General features: G+C 31.9%; 1 protein-coding gene across 1 annotated transcript in view; it reads right to left on the bottom strand.

The window, feature by feature from the left end:
* Window positions 1-11,309, bottom strand: part of LOC107448604 (zinc metalloproteinase nas-4) — a 13,236-nt gene extending 1,927 nt beyond the window's left edge. The window contains exons 1-3 of the mRNA XM_043052091.2: window positions 11,064-11,309; window positions 5,411-5,457; window positions 2,696-2,783 (exon numbers count right to left, since the gene is read on the bottom strand). Coding sequence (XP_042908025.1) covers window positions 2,696-2,783; window positions 5,411-5,457; window positions 11,064-11,142 — 214 coding nt within the window. The 5' untranslated portion in view covers window positions 11,143-11,309. The remainder of the gene's footprint in view (window positions 1-2,695; window positions 2,784-5,410; window positions 5,458-11,063) is intronic.
* Window positions 11,310-11,915: the final 606 nt, after the last annotated feature.

Below are 11,915 nucleotides of genomic sequence, written 5' to 3'. Positions count from 1 at the left end.
TATATATTGAAATGAAAACGTATTTAAATGTAAATTAATAAGGAATAAAAAAATAATAATAAAATAAAAACAAAACTGAAGACTTTGTGCATAACCTTGAAAAAGAATCAAAGCCTGTTGTTTCGCCTTGTTTATCTGTTGGCAACAAATGATAAATAATTTGATAAGAAAATGTTTTATCATTAAAGGTCTGTTTGTAAAGATCTTGTGTGTCACTCAAATATTACCGTGGAAAAAAGATAACTATTTACTATCAATTCCGCGAAAAAGATGAGCTTTACATTTTCAAATTTAAATATTATGAAACACATTACATAAAGATTCAGCCAATTATTTTCTATGAGCATTAACGAATTAATATTAACTACAAGTTAATTAATATTATATACTTACTGGAGATGTAGAGAACACAAATAAAAAAGGGACAAAAATAAGAAACCGCAAATAGATGGTGTAACAAATAACAATCATCTTATCAACAATCATAACAATCTTATTGCCGATACCAATTTCGCACCCGGCTCGCACTGACCACAGTGCTGAGGTAAAATATACTTTATGGTAGACAGATCATGGGTTAGAATCCCCTTGTCGTTAGGCTAACCGTGGGAGGTTTCTGTGGCTTTCCTCTCCGTGTAATGCAAATGAGGGCTAGTTCCATCAAAAAGTCCTCCTCGAAGGCAAATTTATTCTAACCCATAAATTCCTTTGTCTTTTGAATTGTGTTCGAAATTATAAGGTTATGGAGTTGAATATTGGCAGTTGCTAACTCAAATATTGGGTCGGCTGTTCAACGAAGGGGATAAAATAAAAACAGTAAATCATCTCTTTAGGCTATTTCATGCATGCATGTTACAGGTGTTGATTGCAGTTATTTCCAGAAACAGTTAAACAGGTATCACAGAGACGCTTTAATGCAGTAATATCTAGATCTAATGATATTGCCAGTAATATAATGATTAAACCAGTAATATCTAGATCTAATGATATACTGGTATGTCTCACAGCTTCATCAGAGATATCAGCGTCAAAGTTTGCAATCGAACCGACTTGGTCTTGTACCTCAATGTCGTGCACAGTACAGAAGTGTGTTTACCGGGTGCAAAATAAATAAATAAATAAAAAAATTGGCAAAATAAATTTTTCCAATTCTAATAATTCTTATAATAATACTTGTTTGATAACTTTGTCTTAATTTTAAAAATTTAAAAATTTTTTAATCACTTAGTTCAGCTTGTTCTTTTTGGATCTTTGTGCCATTGGACGTTTTATTCAATTAATTTTATTCTCATTTAAATGTATATTTGGAATTGAATGAAAATTTTCGTTTCTATTTAAAGAATTTACCTCTCGTGTTTTGATTTTTTTAAAGCCCATTTAAGAGTATAAAAGAGAATTATCAAATCCCTAACTTTTTTTTCAGCTGATGTCAATTACATATTGAAAAGGTTCAGGTCTTATTGTGAAACCTTTTTACGAATTTTATTCTAAAAGTATATATGAATTCCAATAAATAAATAAAAAGATGATTCGACGGTTTTTTAGGTTCAAAAAACATTTTACTAGTAAATATAATATAAGTATTATAGTTTTATGTAAGAATATTTTGTTAATAAGTTAATCGTGAAGAAATGAACGATTTCCTGGATTTGAAAAATAATCAATTATATTTGAAATAAAATTAATAAACTAATTTTCAGAATACAGAGTGTGTAAAGAAAAAAAATGAGTGAGAAGTAATTTTACTCGCTAACGTGACCTTTATCATTATGAAAAATTTGAAAAAGTATTTTTTCTCCCTTTTAATAAATATTTCATGTTATTTAAAAGTGCCGGCGAGGTGGCCGAGCGATTAACGTGCCAGTCTGCGAAGCCAATGCTTGCGGGTAGGATCCTGCTCAGGGCATTGATGTTTCTCTCTGTGTGTGTTGTCCATTGTTTTGTGATGTGTGAACATGATGTGTCCATTGTTTTGTGTGTGTCCCCATGAACGGACATCTTTGGCGTGGGTAATGTTACTCGCCTCCGTAACTTAGGAACACAGGTGTTCACCGGGTAGCGTTAAAGAGCAAAAGTTCAGTGTCTGCTGTTAAAAAGAATTTAAAAGTTCAATATAAATGTTAAGATTATCAGACATCTTCTCTCTCGTTTTTATTATTACCTTTAACATCAAATTAAGTGCAAGCTTACAAATAAATTCCAAGTAAATAAGAGAGATACATAAATTTTCCTAGTACAATAGATAAATACCAAAACAGGAGAAAAAATTGCCAAAAAAAAAATTAAAATGACAATAACTTTGAATAAACTAGAATTTCCAAGGAAAAAAATCTCGTTAAATTCACAAATAAAAATAACTCTTTTAACAAATTTAATTTAAACTCTGTAGATGAATTTCTGTGGTCTGCAGAGCGGCTCATAAGGCATTTTTTACTATAATTTTAATTAATTGATTTTTAATTTTAATTAGTTGATAAAAATTCCAAATTCTTTTTATTTCATCTTACATTATTCTACAAATAATCGTAATTTCATGTTTTTAAGTTTTATACTCTTGGGTAGCTAAACATGCATGAAGTAACGTTAAAATGACAACACGCAAAACAATAGTAGTGGCAGTTTTGGCTACGATTTTTTATAATTAAATTCTATATTACTGTAATATTTTACAGTACTTATCAGAAATTGTACTTACTGTAAACTGTTTCATTCAGAACATACGGTACAATACCTTCTGTCCATCTATTCTTCTTCATATCCACCAATGGACCTGATTTTCGACCCTGTCATAAAGTTTAAAAATCAATACATGTTCTTTATATGGATAATTCATAGCAAATTAATAAATTCTTAAATTTTTATTAAATTTAAATTAACTGTGCAATAAGTTTCAACCGAGGAAAGAAGGACTTTAGTAAACAGAAGGCAGATTTAAACATGATATATGCTTGATTAAAATAATTTGAAATAAAATAATTTAAAATAAAATATCTCTGTGTAAAATAATTGCAAGGGTCGCTGTTATGGGTGTTTAACTTAATGTTACATTTTGTTTTGCTGAGCAAAAATTATAAGACTAAGAAACTTGAAATTACAATGGTGAATACGTACAGGAATTGCACTTTAATAAAAATAGTTAGCATTCAATAATTTGTTCGATGATTATCTGTTAAACTTGTAGGAAAAGAATAACATTCGGGCAGCTGTACCTAACCTCAGGCATGCAACTTCAGAGTTGAAACTTGGAATGCTGCAAAAGCCATATTTTTTATAAATTAAACAGTTTCTTTTAAATTTATTTTTAATTTATTTGTTTTCACTTTTTCACTTATTATATATTTTTTGAAACTATAATTTGCTTGACAGTTATTGCAATTTTAGTGCTTTCCCCAATTTTGTGGTAGATCTTACTCTGCATAAAATCTATAGCAGATAGAAGCTTAAAATATGGAATAAAAAAAATTAAGATTCGACAATTAGTTCATAAATTATTAACAGTGAAACTTGTAGGGAAAAAATACGATATCTCCTCGATCTGAAGTGAAATGCAACTATGTAGTTAACATTTTACGTGCTAAAAGACCCATTTCTTATTTGCGATCTTAACGCGAATTTCACTTCGAAATTTCAATTTGCAAGCTATTGTAAATTTAAGTGCTCTTTCGTGAAATTTTTCAGATTTTTTCTTTGTTGACTATTTATCCATTGTTGTAGAAAATTTATTTTTCTCTCAGAAGATCTCTTTTTTATTTTTGCTTATTTTATTTCTTAAGCTCGCGCTGGAGTAGATGTCAATCAAAAGTAGCAAAGAGAGAGAGAGAGAGAAAACTTGTTGCCAGATTTAAATCTATTCATGGTGAAATTTTTAAAAACCAAAAAAAGCTCAATAAAGAGCCATTCCTATTTAAACTCATATAATTCTCGTCAACGAGTAAAATAATTTTTTTATTCATTTCTTCTTTAGTACTATAATCTGTATTCTTTAGGGATAGAGATGATCATTTTTTAAATCTAGATAATCGTCTATTTCGCAACGATTATTATCTTAACGAAATGTTCTTGTTTAAATCTAAAATAATTGTTTATTTTGAAAACAAACTTTTTTGTTTTTCTTATGAATGTGAAGAACAATAATAAATGAGAAGCAATTACGAGGATTGTTGAGCGGAGCGAGCAGGGGCGGAGTCTCCTAGTATCTTTAAAAATTCTAAATAGAAGACAGCGAAACCTTTATAATAGAGAGCTTTTGCGTTACGTTGAGGTTTCCCGTGAATGCTAACGCAAACGATAATTAAGCTTAACAGCGCATGCGTGAAACTTAACACTAAAAATAAAAACAAAAAAAGTATGTCTTTGTTGTTGACGTATGCCTGTTTAGGCAGAGGGGGTGCGATTGTTCTTGTTTTCCAGTGGCGCCATCTATGGCCAAAAATTCGACTTCTGCCACACCATACGTCACACCCGTTTATAGGGCGGACCCATTTATACATCCATTCATTCATCCACAGATCGTAATTTTGACCTGAATCAGAGAACGATTGATCTCCAATCCAGTACCCCCAGAGGTATTGATTTGTTATGAGAACATGGAAGACTTTTGCGACTCGTCAGATTTAACGTGCATCAGTCACTTTACTACACGGGGAGTCTTCGGCCGGCGGGGTTCGAATTCTCGGACATGGGACCAGCACCCTACCGACCAGGCTATCTCGGCCTTAAGTATGTAATTTAATTCAGCTTTTGCAGTCCGTTTGACAAAACCTTAACGAAAACGCTATTTATCAAAATCCGTACATTGTAATGTATGTTATAATGTAAATTAATTTGATTGCGCTGTGTGCCGTTTGATTGCGCTGCCGAAAGCTTTATTTTCTCTTTATTTTTATTTATTTCATTTTTTCTTCATTTCAATTATTGTTATTTTTATTTTACTTTTTAAAATAACAATAATTTGTTGGGATCTGCGGATATACGATAGTATAAAAGAGAGAATATACGAAGCATTTATGCTAAAATTATCGCAATTTCGTAAAAAAGTAAACTTTAGATAGACGAAATAGGCAAGAATCGATTTTTTTTGAATTACTCTAATTAAATAAATATTACTGTAAAAACCACAGTATAATATTTTACGTTAAAAATGGATTTTACTGATTATGCGTTACGATACTTTATACAGTAATTTGATTCAAATGTTTTTTAGCGTATGCTGTAACGGAATTAAATTATTAAAATGTTACTGTGATGAACTGAAATACGTCCTCTTTAATTTTTTTAACCTCTTAATACAATTTTTTCATGCTAATTAATAAGATACTAGAGGAAACATAAAAATCATTAATGATATAGTTCGATATAAAATATAAACTAATTTTTGAAAACATTTTGAAAGAAAACAGTTTAAACATACCCAGTAATCCTTATCTTCTCTTAACATGATATCACCTTCTATGACATCTGTAATTAAGATCAAAAATTATTGCTTGCTTAACTAAAAATTAATTAGTTTTAACAAGAAAACTAAAAGTAAAAAAAAATATATAAAGTTAGTTTTAAATTTCACGGAAAAGTTAGTTGTAATAAAATATTGATTAAATAAAAAAAGCTTCCTAATTCAATAAATTTATTTTACAAACAGAATGTTATTTTTAGAAAATAAAATTTAATTCTTATGGCTTATTTTTCTGCATGAAAATGACTTATAACCTAATTTCAATTCTTATAGTTAATTCCGTCGATGCATGGATCATAAAGAAAAAAAATATTTAATTTTAATCGTATAATTTTTTAACTTTATATCAACCGCAGTTTTTATTATCTGATTTACAGCAGTTAAGAATTTTAAAGGATACAAGTTAGATCAATTAAAAGTTTTTAATATTACCGATTTGGTTCTTGTATTTATCACTACTTTTAATACTGTTGCTCGCAAAATATTAAAATTATTACTTTTTTTTTTCATGACCTGACAGCTATTTGAGAAAAGCTATATCCTCTGCATTCCCTTTAAAGCTTTATTTTTAGTTATTATAACGCTAAAGAACGTAACCTGTTGTCTCGTAGTATGCAAATTAATTTATATTTTAAGTGAAAATAAATTTATGTGGGCAAGCTATTTAATATTTCAATCAAGAAAACATTTAAGCAATTTAAAACACAGACAAAGTTTTCATGTTTGAAATATCTTTTTACCAAATGCAATTAGATAAAAATAGTTATTTATATTTTTAAAGAGAAATTATAATTTTAATCTCGCCATTTTTTTTTCTTACTTAAGTGATTATCTTTTAAATCGATCAACAAACAATGGCATTGGTTGATTTTACATTCTCCCACCGACTGAAAAATGATCATTATAATTATAAAAATGATATTTATAATTTTTTGGGAAAAAAATTTATTTTAATCTCGCCATTTTGTTTACTAAGTGATTACCTTTCTAATCGATCAACAAACAATGACTTTGATTGATTTTACGTTTAACCACCTGCAGAAAAATCATCAAGCCATTTTTGCTCACTTTAACGCTGCGAAAAATGCCAGATAAAATTACAGTATAAAGTACCAAGACTTTTGGCGCATCATCTGTAAAATCCATTTTACCATAATATTAATTTAATTAGCGTTCAGTATTTTCACTGCAATTAGTACAGTAAAAAATACGGAATACTTTTGTCCTGTAAAAACGACATTTTATGCATAAAAAGTACCGGCAACTTGAATGCTGGTACTTTTTACCATAACTTGATCCGAACTTTTTTTACAGTGCATATAATTTTTGCTTATAATATAACAACCTATGGCATTGTTTGACGATTGTTAGTGAGCCGAAAACAATAGGAACGACATAGATAGGCAAAATATCTGGCTAAAAACGGATTGAGGTGAAGAACTATGATAGAAGCCCTATGCTTCTATTCGGAGTGAAGATACGTATGTACGGCATTGTTTTTAAATCTCCGGTTCTTCAAGCACTATTATCACAAATTTGTTACTTTTTCAATATCGAATACAATAAAGACCTTTTAAAGAGAAGACATCGAAAACAATCGTAGATTTGGAGAACCAAAAACAGCTTGCTTTAATTTTTGATCAATATTATTCTCCAGAAGAGGATGCTAGTAGTAGGGAATTTGTGTATAATAAATACATTTATTGAAAACCTAATTAATAATCGTACTACCACAGAAAAATTGAATTATATTCAGATCTAGGATTAAAATTATAATTCAAATAAATGAATATACAGGGAGTGGACAAAATAATGGAAACATCTCTATACTAATAAATTTTTTTATATTTCTCAAGAAATACTTAGAGAATCATTTTATAACTTCAGAACTTTTTAGATTATGCAATTTTTCATACTTATTAATGAAGTTTAAAGCTTTTAGAGGTATGAGGGACCGACAACAAATTTCAAACGGAAAATAGTGTTTTTCAATACGCCAAAAAAATTTAGCAAGAAATTTGTTACTTGTAACAATTATTTTGGCTATTATATACGAAAATTGCACAAAATTGTGTAAGCATAGCTTAAATATTTATGAAAATATGGGTATTTTACAAAAAACTAACTTTTTGTCTTATACGTTTCTGACACGTAACTTTCTTCGTTTTTGAAGAAGCCGTTCCTTGGTATATTCGTCGAGCGAACATTTTGTCAAATGTGACAAAATAACTACTGCTGCTTCTTCGAGGAAACGAATTTCGTCTAAAGTAAAGAGATATTTCGTCATTCTATTTTTTCCAAGAAAAAAAACTCTCGTTGTGATTAATATATATCTAACTTTTCCAATAATCACTTTATCGTGGGTACTATATAGATGGCGCAACACAACAAGGGCAAATAGAGCACAGAGATAAATTACACCCAAGCTCGAAGCGGGATTCAAACCCAGAATTTTCTTCATACAAGGCTAGCACTTTGACCACCGGTTGGCTTAATCCGACACTTTATTTTCGAATGTCTAGTCTTTATCCTAGCTTCGTCATTCTGGTTAAAAAAAATCCCACAATGCCTTCCGATGAGGTTTAGAGTTGATGAAACATTATCCTGTTTCGTCACAAATCACGTGACTTCGTGACAAAATGATTCCCAAAATTAATGAAAAGATTCAAAGATTACTGAATCGTTAAAAGTGAGAGTCTTATTTCTGAGAGTCGTATCCGATTTAATCAGAGATTAAATTTTATTTATTCGATTTTCTCAGTAGTTCAGAAATAAAATATGTTAGCATAGTAAAAATTATTCTGCTTAACTTTTTCTTATTGGCTAAACCAGTGTTCCCCAACCTTTTTATCACCGCGGACCTGTCAACGTTTGATAATTTTACCACGGCCCACTAAGGGGGGGGGCATTGATTGTTTATATTTCAGATTATTTTAATTTAAATGTATTTAAACATACCTTCAAAATAAAATACAGTTAAACCAAAAAATAAAGTGATTTAACATTTTAACTTGCTGGAACGTTAGATCAATGAGAACTCTAAGCTTGTTTCTTTGCAATGAGACGGCTCCATCTGGGGGTAATCGGAGACAATGACACCCGAAGTGTGTTGCTTATCTCCAGTTTATTCCGTTGCTTTGTTTTGGTTGCTGTTACTGCAGTTGCTGTCACACAGATAGGTTGTTGGAAATGGCAATAGGGATTTAAGTGCTGTGGTGACAATCTCGGGGTATTCTGCCAAGACTTTAATCCAGAACACCGGCAGAGTTGTTGTTTCGAACGTAGTTTTGAGCCCGCCTTCATTAGCAATCTCCAACAGTTGATCTTCTTCCTGCACTGACAAGCTAGATTCACCCGATTTGTTGGCAAATGGGTCGCGGATCCATTCCTTACCAGTTCGTGGGTCTTTTGTGGTTGGGAAGTAGCGCTCGAACTCTTTTAAAAGCAAAGACAGGTGATCGTGAACCAACTGGGAGAATGAATCTTCAGGCTCTGTCTCGCCTAAAATACCCGCTAATGTCTGAAACATGTCGAAAATGCCTCTGTTCACGCGTCGTCCCCATAACTCCAGTTTGGCTTTAAAGGCAGCTACTTTGTCAGCCAACTTGAAAACAGTTGTCATTTTCCCCTGAAGGCACAGATTGAGTTCATTCAGCAGGTTGAATATGTCACACAGGTAAGCCAGTTTGGTGACCCATACCTTGTCACTGAAATGTGCTGCCAGCGGTGACTTCTTTTCTAAGAGAAATCTTTGCAATGGCTCTCGCAATTCAAATACTCTCAGTAGCGATTTTCCTCTGGATAACCATCTTATTTCTGTGTATAACAGAAGGCATCTGTACTCTGCGTCCATCTCCTCACAAAGCTGCTCAAACAGGCGCGAGTTAAGGGCGTGTGCTTTGATGTAGTTAATAACTTTAACGACATCAATCAATACGCTGTTAAATTCTGGTGACATTTTTCGGCTTGCTAGCACTTCCCTGTGAATGAGACAATGTGTAGCTTCACTCTCAGGTGCAACTTCCTTAATCCGAGCAGTTAAACCAGATAGACGTCCGGTCATAGCAGCAGCTCCGTCTGTGCATATGCCTAAACAAAAGGACCATTTTAGTTGTCTTGATATATAACCATCCAGTGACTTGAACAGTTCTGCTCCTGTGGTGTTGGTTGGCAAAGATAGTGCACATAACAAATCCTCATGCACATCTTCCTGATATAGATATCGCACATAAACAAGTAGTACTGCCTTGCTGTCAATATCTGTAGATTCGTCAACCTGGAGTGCGTACCACGGTGATGCATTAATCCTCTCCAACAATTGCTTTTCAATGTCTTCGGCTATTTCCTCAATGCGCCTAGTCACAGTGCTAGCCGACAAAGGCACATGTGCTATCTTTTCCACAGCAGCTTCTCCTAGTATTTCACGGCAAATGTCTTTAGTGGCGGGCAAGATTAATTCTTCACCAATATTGAATGGCTTTTTAGCTTTAGCAATGCGGTTAGCCACCAAATATGATGCTCTTAGTGCACTCTCCTTTATTGATGTGGTGGCCATCATAAATTTTTTCTGTCCTTCGTGTTCCCGTTTTTTTCTTTCAAAATACTCCAGGGACTTGTCTTTTAATCCAGGGTGCTTGGCGTTCAAGTGGCGAAGCAGTTTTGAAGGTTTCATTGCGTCATTAGAGAGTTGATCGCCGCAAACTATGCAGAGCGGTTTTGGTTTGTGTGAATCGCCTGTCCCGACAAAACCATACTTCAAGTAGGACTCATGGTATTGTCTGTTAAAAGTTGCATGTTTCTTTGATGTTGAAGGCTCTTCGGTCTCTTCACTGAGCCTTTTCTTTTTTCCAAGGAAACTTTCTAAGGACGTCTGTTTTGTATTCATGTTTGCTAACTTGTGAGTTAAATTTGTGCAGACACAATACACACGTACACCAAGCACTGTTAAACCTGAGAAAGTACCGGTGAACAGAGAGAGGAGTGATAGACACTTTCTTTTTACAAAAAACAAACAAATCCGCATAAAGCACACAAAACAGTAGAGAGGAATCATGGTCACGTGGTCTTTGGGCGACTAAATGGCAGACGAGCCAGCTTCTCTTTTATAGCCTTACTATACACTCTCGCTGTGTGAGGCGTCAGAATCGAGAGAGAAGACGAAGTTCTTTATTAGTTCCAATGCAAATGTCGCGTCGCGCTTTCGTTTTTTATTTATGATATTTGCAGTTACGATGATTGCTTTTTGTCTTTTTTTTATTAAAACAAATTGAATGAAAAAATAGTTGCAGATTTCTTTTTTTTAACTTTTTAAACATTAAAAAATTTATGTTACTACCTTCGGGGGCATCTTTTTTTAAATAAATAAAATTTTAATGGAACACAGATATTTTTAATTTGGGGTATTCAGTTTCAATGAAATGGGCGGCCCGGTACCATTTTATCCACGGACCGGTACCGGTCCGCGGACCGGGGGTTGGGGACCACTGGGCTAAACAAATTGACGCTTTAATTAAGTTACTTTTATTCCATCATAGATTTTAAACATGAATTTTTTTTTTATCTATTAAACTACAAGCCATAATGTTATTAAAACAAAGAATAAAATACTCACTCTGTAACTTTTTTTCTTTTTGGCTTACTGCAGCTACACCAGATATAAAAATAAACAACAGTGCATTGAATGGAATCATACTTCACTAAAAAACTACGATTAATTGCACTTTAGAAATATTATTCACTATTTTTTCTCATATAATTTCTTGGGGGATTCGTTCTTATTTGTACAAACCATCAAATAATAATCTTAATATTTTAACTGGAATGAGTTTATCTCAATGTTGATGTTTAAAATGAAACTAGTTTTTGATAGTAAAAGTTCTTTTGGCAACAGAATTTCGTTGCTATAGAAACTTAACGTCAGTTGATTTTGAAACAATAGTTGTTTTATCAATTCATTGGCAATGAGGTGTACATTAAAATCACTTAAAAGAACTTTGATAATATTGTCAAATTGTGTAATCATGCTATTTTTAAAATTCTCTTTAAGATTGATTTCCTATTAGTTACAGTTTAAATTTTAAGAAAATGATGGCATAAGTTTATAAATTAAAAAAAAAATACTCGTTGAGAGTCATGTATTAGAAATATTTAACCTTATTAACTGAAATAATCTTAAAAACAATTTGTTTGACTCAAATTATTAAAGTAGTTAGACAAAAAAGTATAAATAAGCTATTATAATTTTTAAAAATTTCGCATAAAAATCTGAAACATATTATAAAAAATTATTTTTTTTTATTTTATAACCGACGTTGAACAGTTGACCAATTTTTGAGTTTACAACAGTTAATGACCAACTCTTTGACCGTGTAATTTTGAACCCAACCCCAAAGACATGGGGACTCTTGAACTAAGCTTTGGGACAATAATAGAATGCGTGGAAGACTTTTCGATGAAACAAACC

Source organism: Parasteatoda tepidariorum, chromosome 8 (assembly GCF_043381705.1).
Source record: "Parasteatoda tepidariorum isolate YZ-2023 chromosome 8, CAS_Ptep_4.0, whole genome shotgun sequence".
NCBI lineage: Eukaryota > Metazoa > Arthropoda > Arachnida > Araneae > Theridiidae > Parasteatoda > Parasteatoda tepidariorum.
Note: the sequence above shows the minus strand (reverse complement) of the source record. Positions and strands in the feature narration are given on the sequence as shown.